Here is a 24,376-nt window from a genome sequence, read left to right as displayed (position 1 = left end):
CTGTGCAAGGAAACTATGCTAGTCCAAAATATGCCAAGCACATGATTTTAGGTGGCACTAAGTTCTGAAGTGTATGTGAAGCATATTTTGGAATGCTTACAAGTAATATAGACAAACTATGGGTGCCTTCTATATTGTGTAACACTAGAAAGATAACTATATGGTAGCCAGAAGTTTTGCAAGTCCTTGAATTTGAAAAAAGCACTGACCACAGTTAACATTTCAATGTTTCATACCTAAATATAACATTCTCTAGTGCACAAGTACCCTATAGTGAAAACTTACAATTCTCAGTTGATCTTCCTTATAACAGACCTTATTGATGAAATACTTATCTAGTGAACAGAACAGAACAAGGATTACTATGATTGTTATTTCAAAGAAGCAAAACCCAGGATACTAGCCACAAGACTACCTACAGGAAAATGCATCTCATTTTTGAAGTTTTCAGAGTGGTTGCCAATTCAGAGTTGTTGCTCAGCTATGAATGAACTCCTTTAAAGTATTGATTACAATTAAGCAGAACTGTACTCATTCAGTGAAATGGAAAAAATGTCTAAAGGATGTTTCCCCCCCTCAAAATGAGTAAATTTCTATTGATTTCTGTAGCTCACTCAGTTCATATAAAGGAAAATTATTAAAAATAAGAATTTGGTGGTGAAGGTCAACTATGAAAGCAACAAATGGAAAGTCTGTAGAATTCAAGGTGTTATGGTTCCCTCTTGGGTTGTGCAAGTTGGTTACACTAAGTATTCTTGCTTGCTAATTCTATTTATGAGACAGCAGAGCAATAAGCCAGCACTTTATCAGAAGGATATGACCAATCAGACAGAAATTTACCCTGGTATACACAATGAAGCTAACAATATTCTTATCAAAACAAAACAAGGTCTTCATGCCAATATTTTGTTACAGAAGGAATAGTGAAACAAATTTTTCAAGGCCTTGAAAAATTGTTGCAAGATAGTCTCGCGAGATTGATGAAGGGACAGTCTCTGTCTGTAAATTAGATAAATCTTTGATAAACATGGATGTAGCATATTTACACACAAATTTGATTTTTTTAAAATATCTGATAAAACTGGGGATGCAGTGAAAAAAGTTAATATTCATAATCAGGCATATCAAAATTAGACAAACAGCAATAAATGAAGATAGATTTTATTTAATTAATTAATTTTTTTTTTTTTTTTTGTTACAGTGTGTGACAAATTTTAAAAATTTTTGGCTGCATTTTTTAAAATCAGTTATACATATATTGCATCATCTATTTCCTTTTCTTTCTATGAAATTCAAGGCTATTGGAAATTTGCCCCCCCCCCTCAAATCCCACACACAAAACTAAAAATGATGCACTACCAAGTAACAAAACTGTCACCTCATAATTATTCCTGCAATAGTAGTGTTCCCAAATGTGAACAAGATTGCAACACAATACCTAACAGGTGAAAACTTTCTTTTCAATTTCTGGAAAATTGTTTTTGTTTTTTAATTCTGCTTGGAATATACCAATATTTCTTCTTTTCTTAAGGGATTACAAATCTTACTGTAATCTTTTATTTTTATTTAAAAAAAATTAAACCTTTAAATGATAGTGTTTTATATTGTTTATTTCCAAAAAATAAAAAAAATTCTGATGAAAATTAAACAGCAACATTATAGACATAAAATATAAAAAGGAAACTGTCAACCTCTTCCACTTTAAACTATTAATTGTGCAAATTTTCAAAAATGTGTATATGAATATATACAGACACAATAGGAGGGAGTGTATGCAGGAGAGACTGCTTATACAGGGATGGGATACACATAAATAGAAAGGGTGCAAGAATATTTGGTGATGCAACAAGGCAGTGTTAGGTTGGTTGGAAAACTCAAAGCTTGGGGGAAATATACAAACTAATAGATTAACAGTAGCAGCAAGCAGAGTTTGCTGCTACTGTTAATTACTGCTTTAATTGGAATGAGCAGAAGACTGGAAAGCAAGTTGCTGGGGATCTCAAGAGAAATGGGAGTCATCATGAAACAAGAAAATACATGAACTGTGTTAGGGTAACTAATGGCAAGACCAAGTGCATGTATACTTCCGTGTACATCAATGCTAGGAGTATAGTAAATAAATTTGATGAATTTGAAGTGCTGGTCAAGACAGCAAAGGCAGATATTGTTGAGATATCAGAGACAGTGTCACACAGATATAAGGAATGTAGAATTAGGATTTGGGGAGTACAATGTGTACAGAAAAAAGATAGACATGATAGAAAGGAAAGGAGTTATGCTGTTAGTTAAGAAACACAAACTCTAAGGCAGTGTATCCAGTTGACATCGTTGGACAGTGCATACTGAGTCAGTTTGGTGTGACATAAGCACTGGGAAAGCAAAAATAAGGGTAGGACTGTGTTACAGGCCTAATGACTTTGATGAGTATAACGAACAACTATACAGAGAAATAGTGGGTCAGTTAATCAAAATGTCTTATAATAAATAAAAAAATTGAGTCTGCTGACTAGACTACTAGAGACGGTCGTGTTCCAAGCCGCTAAGTGGATTTTTCTTATTTATTGATTTGAAATTATTGTTTTTCTTAAACTTTTGATTTAAATTTAGTAGTATAACATTATTTTGTGATTTTCTGATTAACTTGGTGTATTTATTCTTTACTCGGCCTTGTAATTGCATAAAAGTATCGGTAAAGGTTTCCACGTGTTTCAACTCCGATACCGTTCGTAATTTTCCCGCCATTGTGATACGATAGTTGTATGCCGTACTAGATAGCGTTAGTTGAACTTCGTTAGCAGTTAAATTGTACGTTTAAATAAATACATATAACGACTTAGATTACAAACGTAATATAATTAATTATATTTAACATAATTAATAACATAATTAATTATAATTAATTAATAGAATCATGACTCAGACCAGAGCAGCAAAGCAAAAGGCTCAAGCTAATGGAAGCGCTGTGGCTCAGAGCAGAACTGAGGGGGGCAGTTGTCCTCTGACTCACAGCCTTATAAAATGCACTGTTTGCTTGATGTTTGCAGAGCAATCGGGTACGGGACATGATACTGCCAAGGGGGATGTCTTTGTGTGTGCGCGATGCAAGGAGTGTATCGATATCAGGCAACAACTCGGCGTTCTTGTGGGCCTATATGAGAGCTTGAAGGACAGGGTGGATGCCCTCGAAGAAACTAAATTGAGGGGCCCATCAAGCTCTCAGCTGCCCACATCAACGCCAGAGCTTGCACTTGGGCATCGCGTGACACAGAGACAACCCCCAATGCAGAATGCGCTGGTCTCGAAGGAACTAGTAGTTGTTGGTGACTCTATTGTCAGGGAAACGGGGAACATGCTTTGTAAAAAAGATAGGTGGAACAGGACCAGGGTATGTCTGCCAGGGGCAAAGGTTGATGACGTTGTAGAGCGAATATCATCTTTTAAGGGCACAAAAGGTGATATAGTTGTACACGTTGGCACTAATAATATTAAGAGTAGGACACCGGCAGAATTACTTAACAAGTACAGGTCACTGTTGAACAAAAGCCGAGAATTAGGATTGAATTTGAAAGTGTCTGCAATTCTGCCCAGACACGATAGGAGGGAGTATATGATGAGAGCCTTGTCGAGCAATTCGGCCCTGGAAAGATTGTGCAAGGCTCAAGGGGTAGAATTTTTTTCAGCCTGGACTGTACTTGTTAACAGGAGAGATTGCTTCTACAGGGATGGGATACACTTAAATAGAAAGGGTGCAAGAATATTTGCTGATGCTATCGAGGCAGTGTTAGGTGGGTCGGAAAACTGCTAGCTTGGGGGGAGACAAAGACCAATAGATTGACAGTAGCCATTGGCAGAGGTGAAAGAGATTCTTGCACTGCTTCTATTAGAATGAGAAGAAGCCTGAAAAACAAGATGCATGGTATTTCAGAGACTGCTGGGAGCCATTGCGGTACAAGTAAACCCATGGGTTGTGTTAGGGTAGCTAAGAATAGAAACAGGTGCAGGTATACTTGCGTGTACACCAATGCTAGGAGTTTAGTAAATAAATTTGATGAATTTGAGGTATTGCTCAAAACATCAAAGGCAGATATTGTTGGGATATCAGAGACGTGGTGTCACACAGATATAAGGGATGCAGAACTGCAATTTGGGGAGTACAACGTCTACAGAAAGGATAGACAGGATAGGAAGGGGGGAGGGGTTATGCTATTAGTTAAGAAACACATAAAAACCAAGGAAGTGAAGCCAGTCGACATCACTGGACAGTGCAGTGTTCAGTCAGTTTGGTGTGACATAAGCATTGGGAGATCAAAATTGAGAGTAGGAGTGTGCTATAGGCCTAATGACTCTGATGAGTATAATAAGGAACTGTACAGGGAAATAGAGTGGGCCAGTAAATCAGAGAGTCTTATAATGGGAGATTTTAATTTCCCAGATATTGACTGGAATTTGGGGGCTGGTTACTCACACACTAGCAGGGCTTTTGTGGATTTATTGGATGATTGTTTTCTACATCAGCATGTTCGGGAGGCAACTAGAGGGAGTAATACTCTTGATTTGATTATCAGCAGTGATTCTTCATGCATTAAGAATCTGCAGATGGAGGAAGTACTAAGTGGCAGTGATCACAGTGTGCTGAAGTGGGATTTACTGAAAGAGGTAACTACCATTAGGGATAAAGGGAAGGGTTATTGCTTCCGTAAAGGCGACTACGATGGACTGAGACAGTATTTAAATTCTATACAGTGGGACCAACTGATGATGTTACCAACAGCAAATTCAAAATGGGAAGCATTCAAAGAACTTATCTTGGAAGCTACTAGGCTTTACATACCAACTAGCATTAGCATTAGCATTAGTAGAGGCATACGATGCAAGAAAGCAAGCTTATTCAGCATCAGCCCAAAAAAAAAAAAAAAACCCTCTCCCATTTCACCCCTCCGTTCGTTCGAAATACCTGTCCAGTTGAGCTTTAAATTTGTTTAGGCTATCAACTTCAACAACAAGTGATGGAAGTCGGTTCCACCAACCAACCACCCGCTGGCCAAAGGCAAATTTCCGCACATCTATCCGACATCCGTCCTTCCTCAATTTGAATTTATGCCCTCTGAGGTGATTATTCTGAGAAAGATGAAGAAGCCCATTGGCATTGAGCATGCTCAAACCATTCAAGGCCTTATACACCTCTATCAGATCACCTCGCCGGTGCCTAGTCTCCAGACTCTGTAATTTGCAAAACTTAAGCCTTTCTTCGTAAGAGCAACCCTTTGTTCCATTTACTAATCTTGTTGCCCTTCTCTGTACCCGTTCCAGCAGCTCTACATCCTTCTTGAAATGAGGCCTCCAGACCTGTATACAGTACTCAAGATGTGGCCTAACCATTGCCTTATACAAGGGAATAATCACCTCCTTATCCCTGCTAGAAAAATTCCTGTATATCATTGACAAGACACCATGAGCTACTCTTGCAGCTCGTCTGCACTGCTCAGAGAACTTCATATCTCCCTGCACAATTACCCCCAGGTCCTTTTCATTCTCCACCACTGTCAGTGTGGTACCGCAGAGTTGATACGTTGCTCTGGGGTTACTGTTTCCCATATGTAGTACTTTACATTTGTCAATGTTAAACTTCATTTGCCACCTCTCAGCCCATCTGTTCAACCTTTCCAGATCCTGTTGCAGCAGCATAGCGTCAGTAGTGTCCTTGACGACCCTGCCAACCTTTGTATCATCTGCAAACTTGGACATTAAACTTGATATCCCATCATCAATATCATTCATAAACACCGAAAACAACAACGGACCCAACACTGAACCTTGAGGAACTCCACTAATAACATTAGTCCACGTTGAGCAGTGTCCATTGATTACCACTCTGTCTTCTGCCACTCAACCATCCCCTTATCCATAGCAGCAATTTGCCTCCAATGCCACACTGATCCAATTTGTGCAGCAGTCTTCCATGTGCAACAGTATCAAAAGCCTTTCTAAGATCCAAATATATAATATCAAAGTTATTCCCTGCATCCAGTTCTTTTGTGACTACATCATAGTATCCAATCAAATTGGTCAGGCAAGACCTGCCCTTAACAAAACCATGCTGCGTCTGAGCTATAACTGAATTCTTGTCTAGATGATCCTGCAGTGCTTCTTTAACCAGTGCCTCCATTAATTTACCTGGAACAGAAGTTAAACTAACAGGTCTATAATTACTTGTGTCAGCCTTTGATCCTCCTTTGTGAATTGGGGTTACATTTGCACATCTCCAGTCTATGGGTACCTCCCCTGAGTCCAAAGAAGCTCTCATAATTATGGCTAGGGGTTTGCTTACTTCCTTTGCTGCCTCCTTTAATATAACTGGATAGATCCCATCCACCTCAGGTGCCTTTTTTATGTTTATCCTCAACAATCTCTCCTCCACTTTCCTCTCAGTTATTACAAAATCATCTAGCTCACTGCCAATGTTTACTTTACCTACGTCATTCTCCTTCCTGAATAACTCCTCATGCGTGAATGTAGATGCAAAATACTCGTTTAGATTGTTAGCCACCTGAGCAGGATCCTCAACTGTTGAACCATCAATATCCAGTGGACCAATCTGATTCATCCCTTTCCTTCTCGAGTTCAAGTATGTAAAGAACTCTTTTCTGTTTTTCTTTGCATCCTTTGCCAAGGATTTTTCGTAGTCTGCCTTTGCCTGCCTAATCTCCTTTGTGACTTGGTTACAGACCAACTTATATCTATCATAGGCTTCCATGTCACCCATTAATTTATATGTATCCCATGCATTTTTCTTCTCTGCCACATGTCTCATTAGTTCATCTGACAACCATTTAGGCCTAAACCTTGAACAATATTTCTTAGTTGGTATGTAAAGCCTGGTAGCCTCCAAGATTAGTTCCTTGAATGCTTCCCATTTTGAGTTTGCTGTTGGTAACATCATCAGTTGGTCCTACTGTATAGAATTTAAATACTGTCTCAGACCATCATAGTCGCCTTTACGAAAACAAAAACCCTTCCCTTTACCTCTGATGGTAGTTACCTCCTTGAGTAAATCCCACTTCAACACACTGTGATCACTGCCACCTAGTGGTTCATTTATCTGCAGGTTCTTAATGCATGAAGAGTCACTACTGATAATCAGATCAAGAGTATTGCTCCCTCTTGTTGCCTCACGAACATGCTGGTGTAGAAAACAATCATCCAATAAATCCACAAAAGCCTTGCTAGTGTGCGAGTGACCAACCCACAAATTCCAGTCAATATCTGGGAAATTAAAATCCCCCATTATAAGACTCTCTGATTTACTGGCCCACTCTATTTCCCTGTACAATATCTTATTATACTCATCAGAGTCATTAGGCCTATAGCACACTCCTACTCTCAATTTTGATTTCCCTATGCTTATGTCACACCAAACTGATTCGGCACTGCCCTGTCCATCGATGTCGACTGGCTTCACTTCCTTGGACTTTATGTGTTTCTTAATTAATAGCATAACCCCTCCTCCCCTCCTGTCCTGTCTATCCTTTCTATACACATTGTATTCCCCAAATTCCAGTTCCGCATTACTTATATCTGTGTGACACCACGTCTCTGATATCCCAACAATATCTGCCTTTGATGTTTTGAGCAATACCTCAAATTCATCAAATTTATTTACCAAACTCCTAGCATTGGTGTACACGCAGGTATACATGCACCTGTTTCTATTCTTAGCTACCCTAACACAACTAAGAAATATTGTTCAAGGTTTAGGCCAAAATGGATGTCAGATGAACTAATGAGGCATATGGCAGAGAAGAAAAATGCATGGGATACTTACAAATTAACACAGAAGCCTATGATAGATACAAGTTGATATGCAACCAGGTTACAAAGGAGGTTAGGCAGGCGAAGGCAGATTACGAGAAATCCTTGGCAAGGGATGCAAAGAAAAACAGCAAAGAGTTCTTTACTTATGTAAACTCTAGAAGGAAGGGGATGAATCAGATTGGTCCACTTGATATTGATGGGTTAACTGTTGATGATCCTGCTCAGGTAGCTAACAAACTAAATGAATATTTTGCATCGACATTCACACATGAGGAGTTATTCAGCAAGGGGAATGCCAGAGGTGTATTCAACTCTAGCAGTAAGCTACAGAATCTTGAAATAACTGGGAGTAAAGTGGAGGAGAAACTGTTGAAGATAAACACAAGAAAGGCACCCGGGGTGGATGGGATCTATCCAGTTATATTAAAGGAGGCAGCAAAGGAAGTAAGCAAACCCTTAGCCATAATTATGAGAGCTTCCTTGGACTCAGGGGAGGTACCCATAGACTGGAAATGTGCAAATGTGACACCAATTCACAAAGGAGGATCAAAGGCTGACACAAGTAATTATAGACCTGTGAGCTTAACTTCTGTTCCCGGAAAATTAATGGAGGCACTGGTTAAAGAAGCACTGCAGGATCATTTAGACAAGACTTCAGTTATAGCTCAGACACAGCATGGTTTTGTTAAGGGGAAGTCTTGCCTGACCAACTTGATTGGATACTATGATGCAGTCACAAAAGAACTGGATGCAGGGAATAACTTTGATATTATATACTTGGATCTTAGAAAGGCTTTTGATACTGTTGCACATGGAAGACTGCTGCACAAATTGGAGCAGTGTGGCATTGGAGGCAAATTGCTGCTATGGATAAAGGGGTGGTTGAGGGGGAGAAGACAGAGAGTGGTAATCAATGGACACTGCTCATCGTGGACTAATGTTATTAGTGGAGTCCCTCAGGGCTCAGTGTTGGGTCCATTATTGTTTTCTGTATTTATAAATGATATTGATGATGGTATATCAAGCTTAATGTCCAAGTTTGCAGATGATACAAAGGTTGGCAGGGTTGTCAAGGACACTACTGACACTATGCTGCTGCAACAGGATCTGGAAAGGTTGAGCAGATGGGCTGAGAGGTGGCAAATGAAGTTTAACATTGACAAATGTAAAGTACTACACATGGGAAACAGCAACCCCAGAGCAACGTATCAACTCTGTGGTACTACACTGACAGTGGTAGAGAATGAAAGGAACATGGGGGTGATTGTGCAAGCAGATATGAAGTTCTCTGAGCAGTGCAGACGGGCTGCAAGAGTAGCTCATGGAGTATTGTCAATGATATACAGGAATTTTTCCAGCAGGGATAAGGAGGTGATTATTCCATTGTATAAGGCAATGGTCAGGCCACACCTAGAGTACTGTATACAGGTCTGGAGGCCTCATTTCAAGAAGGATGTAGAGCTGCTGGAACGAGTACAGAGAAGGGCAACAAGATTAGTGAATGGAACAAAGGGGTGCTCTTACGAAGAAAGGCTTAAGTTTTGCAAATTACAGTGTCTGGAGACTAGGCACCAGCGAGGTGATCTGATAGAGGTGTATAAAGCCTTGAATGGTTTAAGCATGCTCAATGCTGATGGGATTCTTCCTCTAGCTCAGAAAATTCACCTGAGAGGGCATAAATTCAAATTGAGGAAAGACAGATGTAGGATAGACGTGCGGAAATTTGCCTTTAGCCAGCGGGTGGTTGGTTGGTGGAACAGACTGCCATCCCTTGTGGTGGAGGTTGATAGCCTAAATAAGTTTAAGGCTCAGCTGGACAGGTATTTTGAACGAACAGAGGGGTGAAGTGGAAGTGGGTTTTTTTTTTTTTTTTTTTGGCTGATGCTGCATAAGCTTGCTTTCTTGCATCAAATGCCTCTACTAATGCTAATGCTAATAAGGGATTTTAATTTTCCAGATATCAAATGGAACTTATGGATTGGTCACTCACACACTAGTAAGACTTTGTGGATCTATTGGATGATTGTTTTCTACAGCAGAATGTTCGAGAGGTGACAAGAGTATTAATCCAGAGGGATTAATACTCTTGATCTGATTTCAGCAGTGACTGCAGTGTACTGATATGCAATTTACTTAAAGATGTAATTACCATCAGGGGTAAAGGGAAGGATATTTGATTTCATAAAAGTGACTACAGTGGTCTCAGATAGTTTTAAATTCTATATAGTGGGACCAACTAATGACTTTACCAAGTAAACTCCATATTGGATGCATTCAAGGAATTAATTTTGGAAGCTAGTAGGTGCTTCATACCAACTAGGAAACAGTTCAAGGTTTAGGGCTTACAATACCGAGATTCCAGGATCCCGAATACCGGTCATTTTTCCCCCCAGGATTTGAAATACTTGTATTGATACAAAAATACCAGATTTTTGGTACTAATTTAAAAAATAATTGTTTATGATTTATTTACGTAAAATTTATAAAATCAACAAAAATAAATCATTAATATTACAAAATTTGTAACAGAGGGATTGTTATAAACAATACAAATGCAACAGAAACCTGAAAACGTCATGAAACTGTAAGACGTAAAAATCTTACAAATATATTTCCCTTAGTAAGTATAGTGTGTGGAAGAAAAGCACTTAAGGAATAATGGAACCATGATTACAGAAATATTTCCATTAGTGGGAGTGGGCCTGGTAGGGCACTTAAGGAATATGGTGAACAAGGGCATGACATGTGCAGAAGAGTTAAAATTAAAAGCTTCTGAACAACAGTATAATCCCTCTATTACACCACTACCTGAGGATGCGACACAGTGCATTTTGAGAAAGGGTATCAGTATAGAGCAGTTCAAGGATACTGTCAATAGGTGATCTAGAGGTAAAAGATTAAAGCGTTTTGTTGTTTTTCCCACATAAAACATTGTTTTTCACACCTTTCCTTTGGCGGGAAAGGAAGAAGAGCAAAGTTTAAAGAATAACAGTGATTGGGTCAGGTTTAAAAATAGGCAAAATACGTAAATGCGTGCAAAACCCTTCTGGGGTTTGCACGTAAGCTTATGTTTGCATGCTGTGGTTGTTGTTCAGAGGGGTTGCAGACTTCAGTGGTAGTTCTGGGTTCAGTTCACGTCCAGTTCTGGGAGTGTCTGCTATAAAGCAATACCTTGCACAGTACAGCTTCAATCAGTATTTATGATACCCAAGCATCATCATTTTTCCCATTGAAACTATTCCCCGTTTAGTTCTGATTCAGTCAATAGTAGTCAGTAGGTACATAGTTTTTTCCAATGCATCAACCACATTGTGTGCAGTATTGCTGTATAGCGAAGAGTTCCGCTGGGCATGTTCCTGTGCAAGAAGTTAATCTGGAAGCTGGGTAACAAGCCATTCAGATAGTTTCCTGGTTTCTACACTACTGCCGTGGGAATTTCCTTCAGTATTAACATAGAACTGTTCCTGAAATCCAGAAATATGACAGTACTGGAAGAGCTACACAGCAGAGTTCAGCAAAGAAGAAAGACTTCCGCACTTCTTGAAAGCAATCTGCACAAGTGAATCCAACAGCGAAAGGGAAGGAAGATAAGTCCTCTGAACTGTGCTGTATTGGAAAAGGTGCTTAGATAAAACTAATTATTTTAAAGTAAAGATGAAGTTGAAGAAATTATGAGAAATTTACAGAAATGTTTAGTACTGAGCTGATCGAAGTTGTAAAGAAAATTGACACTGCTAAATTAAGAGGTATGTGGAATTGCTTGTATTGAGTAAGCTTATGGATTGCTGTTATGAAGAGAATTGATATTGCTGATTAAGATAAATATGAGGAAGTATTTAAGATTGTATTAGTGTTTGCAGCTGTAGTGAGAGTTGATATTGTCAATTGAGAGAAATTATAGAAATGATAGCATGTATCTCATTTATTAACAGATTAAATTAGAAAAATGAATAGATTAGACGTAAATGAATACCAGTTATACATATATGTATAAATGGATATTCAATGTAACCCCTTAAAAGTAATGTTTAAAGAGTTAAGTATGAATTAATGTATGTGTGAAGTGAATTGAATTTGTGATGTGAAGTGAATTTGTGCACTTCATCTCCCCACCTTTATTTTCCACACCAGCTCATTTTTGCATTGCATTTCTTGAAATACTCCAGTTATTGTACACTTTCACCATCTTATCATACTTTCAGTTTCGTTTCTCAGCATGTTTCGACTCGCGCTTCAGGACATTACAAAATTTGATGGAGGATGCCCCTTCCTGTTTCATGGTTAAGAAGTGGGCACCAAAATTTAAATGAAGGAGGGAGAGTGTGGAAGACGACCCACACTGTTGAAGGTCTGCAACATCCATCACTCCAGAAGTTGTTGACAGTGTTGTTGCATGATCTGGTGATGAGTAATTGTCAGGTGCAGTGTCATGATCTGGTGATGAGTGTTGTTGCAGTTGGGTTCTGGGAACATCAGCGACCAAGGCCATATTGGTCGGTATATATTGCCTGTAAATTGCGTGTTCTGTGGTCGATTTTCTGTTTGCTGGACGAAAAACCCTAGTTTCAGGGTGAAAAACCATGCTAACCTCGCCTGAGACCAACTCAGCCACACTGTGAAAAAGGCCCATAAAAATTCCTCCCATCAATGACTGGACTCTAACTCGGATCTTTTACACCCAGGATGCGGAGGACAGTGATTCTACTAACTGTGCTACCCACGAGGGCAAGGTACGAGCAACAAACTGAAAACTGTCCAACTCAACTATTCTTGCTTAAAAGAGTGAGCGATCTGGCAGTAAAGAAACAAAGTTCGAAAATGGTGCAACAAGAAATAAGTAATTATTTTCATTAAAGGTCTATACATATGTGTTCTTGTGACAAAGTTCCATTTGTTTTGTTACCTATGAATAAAAATAGGCAAGTACAATTTAGTGTTTATATTTCTAAACTTTTTTTTTTAGTCTCCAGAACTGAATTTTTGAGAAGTTAGAAAATCCAAACAACAGAAGTCCGGACTACCCCCAATCCCAATTAGTTCGGATTATCGACACACTGCTGTACCCACAAAAAGGTATTACTATTTTTTGTTAATTTTTCATGAAAGCATGTTTTTACTCCTGTGCATTGTGACTGACCAAAATATTCTTTCAATTGACAAACTAGGCCATACATTTGTTCCTGGTTTACAATATCCCCACCACCCCATATACATCTTTATATAAAAAAAACTACGATCATATTAAAAAAAGAAAAGGTCAAACTTACTTGTTTTCCATGTGTTTCACAATACGAAGATAGTTTTTGTACTTCTTTATCCTGTGTTGGATTTCATAAAACAAACATCGAAGTTGCATTGCAATTACTAAACTTGCCATAGACAAGAATATATTCCCCCACAGCTGAAAACAGAGAGGGAGATGTTATTTATTTATGGCTATTAAATTATTAAGTTATTCCAATGCTATAATAAAAATACTCAAATTTATATGTAAACATTCAGCAATTAAAAAAAAAAAAATTTTTTTTTAAGGTAGACAAAGTCAGAGCTAGAATATTTAATGTTTAGGACAACCTAAATTTCAATTATCTTATCAAAAATATTTTTGGGTCATTCCATGTCAAGTGGCCTAGGGGACCCTGCTCGACCACTTCAATTTTGTTGAAACTTGGTGTGGATATTTAAACAGGTTTCAAATGAAGCTGTGCAAAATTTCAGTTCAAAATATAATATGCTTGAGGCACCAGCACCTTTTTTGTGGAGGTCACGTGTGTTATGTGGAGCAAATCACAAAAAATTCACTCATTTCATTTGGGGTAGTTATGTTTTTTAAGATGAGAAAATATGGAGTCCATGTGATATTCAGATTTTAGTTTGTTTCACTAACTCTCATCAAGCATTATACATTGATTTGCATAGCATCTATGCTGCTAAAAATAAGATAAGAACCTGCTCCTGCCAACTCCCATTGCTAACTAAACACTGAGTACTTAATAAAAGCACAGATAACAGCAAAAATCCACCATGCTCGATCTACCAACTCTGCAGTAATCAATCTCCTTACATTCCAAGATAGTTGTATGTGTTTACAAAATTGTGTAATGTTTTACATAAACATTCTGTTACTTGTGTAATTAATTATGAGGAAGACTCGCCTGAGAGAAAGAGAGGGGGGGGTTGCAATATACAGTTTCTATCTGTTAATAAATCATTTTTAAATTCAGTAAGCACCATTTAAAGATGATTAGCGCTCTGTTTTCTCGGAACGAACTATCAGCATTAAGCGGGGGTCACCTGTATATATATATTAGCTTATTTTGTAATCATCTTTAAATGGTGCTTACTGAATTTAAAAATGATTTATTAACAGATAGAAACTGTACATTGCAACCCCCCCCTCTCTTTCTCTCAGGCGAGTCTTCCTCATAATTAATTACACAAGTAACAGAATGTTTATGTAAAACATTACACAATTTTGTAAACACATACAACTATCTTGGAATGTAAGGAGATTGATTACTGCAGAGTTGGTAGATCGAGCATGGTGGATTTTTGCTGTTATCTGTGCTTTTATTAAGTACTCAGTGTTTAGTTAGCAATAGGAGTTGGCAGGAGCAGGTTCTTATCTTATTTTTAGCAGCATAGATGCTATGCAAATCAATGTATAATGCTTGATGAGAGTTAGTGAAACTAACTAAAATCTGAATATCACATGGACTCCATATTTTCTCATCTTAAAAAACATAACTACCCCAAATGAAATGAGTGAAGTAAGATGGGATATCAACATTTAACTGACTTACTTTTACTACCCCCAGTTTTTTTTTTTTTTTTTAATATGACAGTGCCTATACATTTAAAGAGTGTTGATTTGTTTCCCACTAAATAGCATTCACTCCAGAAGTTAAATGACACCAAATGCTATTTAATTTTGGTACTGATTTGATTGCTTTGCACAAGTGAAGACTTAGTAAGAAGCCTTCATAAATTGATATAGTATATAAAACAGGTTAAATACAAATGGGTGATTCCATGTCAAGTGGCCTAATTTTGAAGATGGTCCCCACTCGACCATCTTCAATTTTGTTGAAACTTGGTGTACATGTTTAAACAGGTATTCAAAGAAGCTGTGTAAAAATTCAGTTCAAAATATAGTATGTTTGAAGCACCAGCACCTTTTTTGTGGAGGTCACTTGTGTTATGCGCAGCAAATCACAAAAAATTTTCAGTTTTAAGTGTTACTGTTGCACAAAGGTGAGAGGTAATGCTCTGAAACTTGGTATATCTAGTTAACTTTTGGCAGAGAATGCAAAACTTTTGGTGTACAGGCTCAAAAACCTTGAGCATGGACACCAAAATTTTTTATATTTTTTACAATGCGGCCTAAAACTGGCACCAAAAATTTGTCGCAACAAATTTAAGCAAGACTTTTGAAAGTCATAACTTTGAAATAAAAACCTTTGGTACCTTCTTCTTTGGACATTCCACTTACCAACTGCATGAATTCAGCCAAACTATATATCAGCTCTTATACTTGTTTTCTGGCTGAGATATTTTCCTTCAAAAGATTGACTCAATTTGAAAGTCAGATTTGACCTATCTTAAGGGGCAAACATCTTAATGTGGGACACCTTCAATTCTCTCGTTTTTGCCACCACTTGAAAGAGCAGAGTTTCAACTACAAGGATCATGGTTTATCTGTTTAGTGTCATTGCATTTAAGGCTTTAAAATTAAGCCTAAATATCAAGTAGTTTGTGTCGTATTGTTATTTTGTGAGATTTTTTTGTTGGAGAACACTTCCTTAATCCTGCCTAATGTTTAGAATAATCTAGAAATAGAGTATATTCTAGAACACTGGAATATTCTAGAAGGATACTTAAAAATTATAGAATATTCTAGAATTCTGGAATATTCTAAATTCATATTCTAGAAGAATACCCAAGAATTATAGAATACTCTAGAATTTAAAAAAAAAGTATAAATAGCTGATATTTGAACCATGCTGTTATTAATGTGTTTTATCTTCATGATGAACAGTTTGTTTATTTTGTTCCTCTATTTTTTATTGTTTGACTGTAATAAAGTTAATTAGGTTTTCAATGCTTGCAGAAATGTCTGCTTATTAGTCAGCATGAAAGCCATGGAATCAGAAGATTTTATTGGAGATAAGCTGGACTCGTGCACCATCAGTCATATAGATAATTCTAAATGTCATGTGCTATCCTATACATGCAAAACTGGGTTAAATTATTTAAAGAATTTGAAGAACAGCTGATCGGTCGACGTTGTAGATTAAAACTGGGTGAAGACAATTTGTCTACATCATGAAGCTTTGCTTTTGACAAAATTTGAATTTTTGCAGCATTCATGTTGCAATCCTTTCCAAAAGAAAATCATATGGTGAAAAAAAGTTTACAACCAATTGATTTGTCAATGGCAGGCTACCTGAAAGCCCTAACAAAGGTAGACATAAAACCAGGCCAGAAGCTGTGCCCATCATGCCGAAAAGCAGCAACAGGAACATCAATTTCATCTGGATCAGACCATGATGACAAAATGCATGTGACTGAAAGCTTGAACACAAGTTTGATGGCTATTGGTATTTCTCCTCTGAAATTTCAGCAAATGGCAAAGCTGACGAGGCTACTGGGAGTCAGAAGTGTTCAAAGCCTTCAAAGTTTTTTTTAGAAAAACAATTTCAATCTGTTTTGAAATTGTTTTTCTAAAAAAAAAACTTTTGATTTAAATTTAGTAGTATAGCATTATTTTGTGATTTTCTGATTAATCTGGTGTATTTATTCTTTACTTTGCCTTGTAATTGCAGAAAGGTATCAGTAACGGTATCAAATTCACGTGTTACAAGTTGCAGCTCCGCTGAATGAGAAGTTTTTTAGCCATATTTAGCCACTTTATTGACCAATTGTTACATCAAATTATTTTCTATAAGTAGCTTATAGACCTACTCAGGATCCTTAGTTTATTCTGAATTGAGACATCGAGATTTGGAAGTTAATTAATACTTAAGTGCCAGTAGATTTACAATTCGTAACTTGCTGCTATTGTTATATGACACAACGTTATAGCCCGAACTAGATAGCGTAAGCTAAGTATAGTAAATAATATAGTCAATTGATCAGTAAAATTTATTAATCTTGTTGGACTTCATTGTCAATTAAATTGTACTTTTAACTAAATACATATAACGACTTAGATTACAAACGTAACATAATTAATTAATACATAACTTGATACGGAAGTTATATAAACGGAACTCTTAGATAATACTCGATACTGAAAAATATAGTGTTATAACTGTGTAGGGATACAAGTTTAGGGTTATAATTTTGTACTGAAATTGAAATTAAATCAAAATCATGACTCAGACCAGAGCAGCAAAGCAAAAGGCTCAAGCTAATGGGAGTGCTGTGGCTCAGGAGAGAACTGAGGGGGGCAGTTGCCCTCTGAATCACAGCCTTTTAAAATGCACTGCTTGGATGATGTTTGTGGAGCAGTCGGGTACGGCACATGATATTGCCATGGGGGGTGTCTGTGTGTGCATGATGTAAGGAAATCGGGCGACAACTCAGCGTTGTTATGGGCCTATATGAGAGCTTGAAGGACAGGGTCAATGCCCTTGAAGGATCTAAACTGAGGGGCCCATCAAGCTCTCAGCTGCCCACATCAATGCCAGAGCTTGCACTTGGTCATCATGCAACACAGCAGTAACCCCCCCAAGGCAGAATGCACTGGCTCCACAGGAACTAGTAGTTGTTGGTGACTATTGTCAGGGAAATGGGGAACATGCTGTGTAAAAAGGATAGGTGGAACAGGTCCAGGGTATGTCTGCCAGGGGCAAAGGCTGATGACGTAGAGCAGATATCATCTTTTAAGGGCACAAAAGGTGATATAGTTGTACATGTTGGCACTAATGATATTAAGAGTAGGAGACCAGCAGAATGACTTAACAAGTACAGGTCAATGTTGAAAAAAAGCCATGAATTAGGGTTGAATTTGAAAGTGTCTGCAATTCTGCCCAGACACGATAGGAGGGAGTATATGATGAGAGCCTTGTCGAGCAATTCGGCCCTGGAAAGATTGTGCAAGGCTAAAGGTAGAATTTTTTTCAGCCTGGTCTGTACTTCTTAACAGGAGAGACTGCTTCTACAGGGAGAGGATACACTTAAATAGAAAGGGTGCAAGAATATTTGCTGTTGCTATTGAGGCAGTGTTAGGTGGGTCGGAAAACTGCTAGCTTGGGGGGGGGATACAAGGACTAATAGTTTAACAGTAGCCACTGGCAGAGGTGAAAGTGATTCTTGCACTGCTTCTATTGGAATGAGCAGCAGCCTGGAAAACAAGATGCAGGATATTTCAGAGACTGCTGGAAGTCACTGCGGTACAAGTAAACACATGGGTTGTGTTAGGGTAGCTAAGAATAGGAACAGGTGCATGTATACTTGCATGTACACCAATGCTAAGAGTTTGGTAAATAAATTTGATGAATTTGAGGTATTACTCAAAACATCAAAGGCAGATATTGTTGGGATATCAGAGACGTGGTGTCACACAGATATAAGGAATGCAGAACTGGAATTTGGGGAGCACAATGTGTACAGAAAGGATAGACAGGATAGAAAGGGAGGAGGGGTTATGCTATTAGTTAAGAAACACATAATATTTAAGGAAGTGAAGCCAGTTGACATCACTGGACAGTGCAGTGTCGAGTCAGTTTGGTGTGACATAAGCAGTGGGAGATCAAATTTGAGAGTAGGAGTGTGCTATAGGCCTAATGACTCTGATGAGTATAATAAGAAACTGTACAGGGAAATAGAGTGGACCAGTAAATCAGAGCGTCATAATGGGGGATTTTAATTTCCCAGATATTGACTGGAAATTGTAATTTGGTCACTCACACACTAGCAAGGCTTTTGTGGATTTATTGGACGATATTTTTCTACATCAGCATGTTCGGGATGCAACTAGAGGGAGTAATACTCTTGATCTGATTATCAGTAGTAATTCTTCATGCATTAAGAATCTGCAGATACAGGAACCACTAGGAGGCAGTGATCACAGTGTGCTGAAGTGGGATTTACTCAAAGAGGTAACTACCATCAGGGGTAAAGGGAAGGGTTTTTGCTTTCGTAAAGGCAACTACGATAGTCTGAGACAGTATTTAAATTCTATACAGTGGGACCAACTGACGATGTTACTAACGGCGAATTCAAAATGGGAAGCATTCAAAGAACTCATCTTGGAAGATACTAGGCTTTACATACTAACTAAGAAATATTTTTCAAGGTTTAGGCCTAAATGGATGTCAGATGAACTAATAAGACATGGCAGAAAAGAAAAATGCATGGGATACATATAAATTAACAAGTGACACAGAAGCCTATGGTAGATATAAGCTAGTCTGTAATCAAGTTACAAAGGAGGTTAGGCAGGCGAAGGCAGATTACGTGAAATTTTTGGCAAAGGATGCAAAGAAAAACAGCAAGAGTTCTTTACTTATGTAAACTCTAGAAGAAAGGGGATGAATCAGATTGGTCCACTTGATATTGATGGTTCAACTTTTGATGATCCTGCTCAGGTAGCTAACAAACTAAATGAATATTTTGCATCAACATTCACACATGAGGACTTATTCAGCAAGGGGAATGCCAGAGGTGTATTCAACTCTGGCAATAAGCAAGAATCTTGTAATAACTGAGAATAAAGTGAAGGAGAAATTGTTGAAGATAAACACAAGAAAGGCATCTGGGGGTGAATGGGATCTATCCAGTTACATTAAAGAAAGCAGCAAAGGAAGTAAGCAAACCCTTAGCCATAATTAGGAGAGCTTCCTTGGACTCGGGGGAGGTACCCATAGACCAGAGATGTGCAAATGTGACCCCAATTCAGAAAGGAGGATCAAAGGCTGACAAGTAATTATAGACTTGTGAGTTTAACTTCTGTTCCAGGAAATTAATGGAGGCACTGATTAAAGAAGCACTGCAGGATCATCTAGACAAGACTTCAGTTATAGCTTGGACACAGCATGGTTTTGTTAAGGGAAAGTTTTGCCTGACCAATTTGACTGGATACTATGATGCAGTCACAAAAGAACTGGATGCAGGGAATAACTTTGATATTATATACTTGGATCTAAGAAAGGCTTTTGATATTGTTGCACATGGAAGACTGCTGCACAAATTGGAGCAGTGTGGCATTGGAGGCAAATTGCTGCTATGGATAAAGGGATGGTTGAGTGGGAGAAGACAGAGTGGTAATCAATGGACATTGCTCAACGTGGACTAATGTTATTAGTGGAGTCCCTCAGGGTTCAGTGTTGGGTCCATTATTGTTTTCTGTATTTATAAATGATACTGATGATGGTATATCAAGCTTAATGTCCAAGTTTGCAGGGTATTAAGGACACTAATGACAGTAGGTTGCTGCAACAGGATCTAGAAAAGTTGAGCAGATGGGCTGAGAGATGGAGTTTAACATTCCAAATGAAGTTTAACATTCCAAAATGTAATGTAAAGTACTACATATGGGAAGCAACAACCCCAGAGTGACGTATCAACTCTGTGGTACTACACTGATAGTGGTAGAGAACGAAAAAGAACCTGGGGGTAATTGTGCAGGCAGATATGAAGTTTTTTGAGCAGTGCAGACAGTCTGCAAGAGTAGCTCATAGTGTCTTGTCAATGATATACAGGAATTTTTTTAGAAGGGATAAGGAGGTGATTATCCCCTTATATAAGGCAATGGTCAGGCCACACCTTGAGTACTGTATACAGGTCTGGAGGCCTCATTTTAAGAAGGACATAGAGCTGTTGAAACGAGTACAGAGAAGGGCAACAAGATTAGTGAATGGAACAAATGGTTGCTCTTACGAAGAAAGGCTTAAATTTTGCAAATTACAGTGTCTGGAGACTAGGCACCTGTGAGGTGTATAAAGCCTTGAATGGTTTGAGCATGTTGAATGCTGATGGAATTCTTCCTCTTGCTCATAATAATCATTTGAGAGAGGGCATAAATCCAAATTGAGGAAAGACAGATGTAGAATAGATGTGCAGAAATTTGCCTTTAGCCAGCGGGTAGTTGGTTGGTGGAACAGACTTCCATTCCTTGTTGTGGAAGTTGATAGCCTAAATAAATTTAAGGCTCAGCTGGACAGGTATCTCGAACGAACGGAGTGAAATGGAGGGTTTTTTTTTTTTGGCTGCATAAGCTTGCTTTCTTGCATCATATGCCTCTACTAATGGTAATGCTAAAGAGTCACAAGGCTATGCCAAAAGGAAGGCAAGTCAAGTACAAGATGTAATCGCCAGTAAAATTGCATCTATTGGTGGCTTGGATCCAAATGACATTATGGAGTGAGTCAAGTGCAAGTCATCAGTGTGGAAAAGCTTAGATTACAATGAGCTGCTGAAAGAAAAGTTGATGGTATCGAGTCATTCAAAAATACTTGAAATATTAACACTAGCTCCAGTTAGTTGGTCCATAAAGAAAACAATGGAAGAGTTTAGTGTCTCAGAAAGGATGGTCAAGAATGCTAAAAAACTGAAAGCAGAAGAAGGAATCATGACCATACCTGGAAAAAAGCTATCTGAGCAAGTAAAGCAAAAGGTGATGGAATTTTTTGAAAATGAGGAATTTAGTCAGATATGCTGACTAAAGAAAGATTACATTTCCATTAGAAATGCAGATAAAATAAAAATACAAAATGCTACTCAGCAACTTGAAGGAAATGTTTATAACTTATCGAGATAGAAATAGATCTGACGTTGGATTTTCTAAATTTTGTGAACTTCGACCCACGTGGTGTGCCACAGTTGGAACACATTCTGTATGTGTATGCACAATTCATCAAAATGTCAAGTTAATGCTAGCAGCAAGTCCTGCTGAATGTGATCACAAGTTTCTCATTGATAAAACAGTATGTGATTTGGAGTCAAAAGATTGTATGCTTAATTGGTGTGAAAAATGTCCAGGAATAGATGAATTAAAAAAGTTTCTAGAGAATATTTTTGAAAACAATGAACCAGATTTGGTTTGGTTTGTTTGTATTTTATTGGCGCATCAGCAACTGAGGCTATAATGTGCCAAGAACAGAATGAACCAGAAGATATTATTGAATTCAAGCAATAGATACACACTGACAGAAATACACTGGACACAAAGCAATTAACAACAGAAGATTTTGAAGAGTACAAATATATTTAACCTTTCCTGTCATCACTACATCGCTAAACATCAAAGCTATCATTTGAAGTGAACAAAGAAAAGCCTAATGACAGGAGAATTGGTAATCTTGATGGAATTTGTCAGGCTACATTGCATCCATTTGGCATTTATTGCAAGTCACTGCATAATCAGTGACTGCCTTCGACATGACACAATTGCAGTGCATGTTTTTATAATCAACTTAATTGAATATTTGAAGAGTTTCATGACAGAAATCAGGCACATTTACTACTTCAGCAATGGTTCTGCAGCTCAATACAAGAATTTTAAGAATTTTATTAACTTGTGTCATCAACAGAAGGATTTTGATATCAGTGCTGAATGGAATTTCTTTGGCACTAGCATGGCAAGTCACTATGTGATGAAACTGGTGGAACAACAAAACGATTGGCAGCATGTGCAAGTCTCCAACGCCCAATTTAAAACCAAATCCTGACACTAAGAAACATGTTTGAATTTTGTGACAAGCATGTGACTGGAATAAAATCTTGTTTTGTTTTTAAAGAGGAAATTCAGCAAGTAAGGCCATTTCAAGAGAAAAGATTCATAGACAGTCATACTATTGCTAGAACAAGAGAAAATCATCACTTCATTCGTATTGATGCAAGACAGATTCATGTTTGCAGAGTATCAAATGATAAACCATCATCATTTGTAGCTCATGTAGATTGGTTTGGTTTGGGTTTTATTGGCGCATCAGCAACTGGGGCTATAATGCCCCAAATACCAGTCATATGTAAAAAGTTAAAACATTCAGTGACCTAAGTAGTTAGGCCACCATGTCCAGATGAATAATAACAAAGATATAAAAAATAAACCAATAAAGACGTAACAATAACATAAATTTTAAATACAATTAAAAACTTTTATTAATTTAAAATAGCTAAAAACAGCAGACACGTTGTCATTGTCGGATAAAATCTGACTGAGTGTATAAGGCTCAGTCAGATGATTAAAAGTGGTAAAACAAGTGCTTGCTGCTAAAATCTGGACAGTCAATTAAAAGGTGTCTGATCGTTAAAATTGTGCCACAGGACACAAACATAGGAGGGTCATCAGCCCTCAGCAAAAACGAATGAGTTAAATGACTGTGTCCTATGCGGGTGCGGGCGAGAACAACTTCCTCCTTACGATTCCTGCGCAGACTAGACTGCCACGGTTCAATTACAAGCTTTATACAATATAATTTATTCGCAGTCTGTCTATTCCATGAATCCTACCATTGGGAATGTATCTTTTGATGTACTATTTGCCTGTAGTCTGTAAAGGGGACTAACAGGCAGCGGGTATTATTGGGAATTGCTGATTTGGCTGCGGCGTCAGTCAAATCATTTCCCCTAATCCCAATGTGGCTGGGAATCCAGCAGAAGCGGATATGATATTCGCGTTCATGGAGAACGTGAATCTTCTGCTGAATGCTAGACAGAACTGGATGAGGATTATATCTCACAGATATTAAAGCCTGTAACATGCTAAGAGAGTCGGAATATAAAATGAACCGTTGGTATTGGCATTTACTAATGTGATCCAAGGCTAACTCTACAGCGTGCAGCTCTGCAGTAAATATGCTGCATTCAGAGGGAATCTGCTCTGATATAGTGCTGTCTGTAAAGACAGCAGCAGATCCCACATATGATTCTGACTTCGAACCGTCTGTGTAGACTGGCGCTAAGTCGGAATATTCAGTTCGGTGTGCTGAAAGAAGCTGCAGGTAGACACATGGAATGTCCGACTTTCTCCAGTTTCTAAGCGACAAGTCGCATGGCAGGGTGGAAAGGGTTGCTTTGATGTTTGGGCAACCTTGTCTGCCTTGATATTAAGTTCTTTGAGTAGCTCTTGGAAACGATTACCAAAAGGAAGATTGGCAGTCTTACGAGTATTGTATAAATTTTCCCATCGTGGCTCAAAAACGAATGGCCACGTAGGATGGTCTGGCAGGGATTTCAGTTTTAAAGCATACTTTAAAGACAACTGCTTATGTCGAAGCGATAACGGTGGTTAGTTTGCTTCGACGTATAAGCTCTGGACAGGAGATGTGCGATATGCTCCAGTAGCAATACGTAGGGCCTGATGATGGACGGGGTCCAGCCATCGAAGTACACTGTCTCTGGCCGAATTGTATACCAGAGACCCGTAATCCAGTCTGGATCGTACAAGTGCACGATAGATGCGTAGTAGGGTGCATCGATCCGCACCCCAAGATGTTGAGGAAACAGAGCGCAGAATATTCAGCCCTCTTGTGCACTTTGTGCGGAGTTGACGGATGTGATCCAGAAAGGTCAGCTTTTTATCGAATATGAGTCCCAAGAATTTTGTGTCCGCTGC

General features: G+C 38.3%; 1 protein-coding gene across 1 annotated transcript in view; it reads right to left on the bottom strand.

Annotated features, from left to right (window-relative positions):
• Positions 1 to 24,376, bottom strand: part of LOC150082921 (E3 ubiquitin-protein ligase AMFR-like) — a 271,559-nt gene that overhangs the window by 124,340 nt on the left and 122,843 nt on the right. The window contains exon 7 of the mRNA XM_090377682.1: positions 13,080 to 13,213. Within this exon, the coding sequence (XP_090233808.1) occupies positions 13,080 to 13,213 (134 nt within the window). The remainder of the gene's footprint in view (positions 1 to 13,079; positions 13,214 to 24,376) is intronic.

This window comes from Mastigoproctus giganteus, chromosome 7 (genome assembly GCF_048544385.1).
Source record: "Mastigoproctus giganteus isolate SK-2022 chromosome 7, ASM4854438v1, whole genome shotgun sequence".
NCBI classification, from domain to species: domain Eukaryota; kingdom Metazoa; phylum Arthropoda; class Arachnida; order Uropygi; family Thelyphonidae; genus Mastigoproctus; species Mastigoproctus giganteus.
Note: the sequence above shows the minus strand (reverse complement) of the source record. Positions and strands in the feature narration are given on the sequence as shown.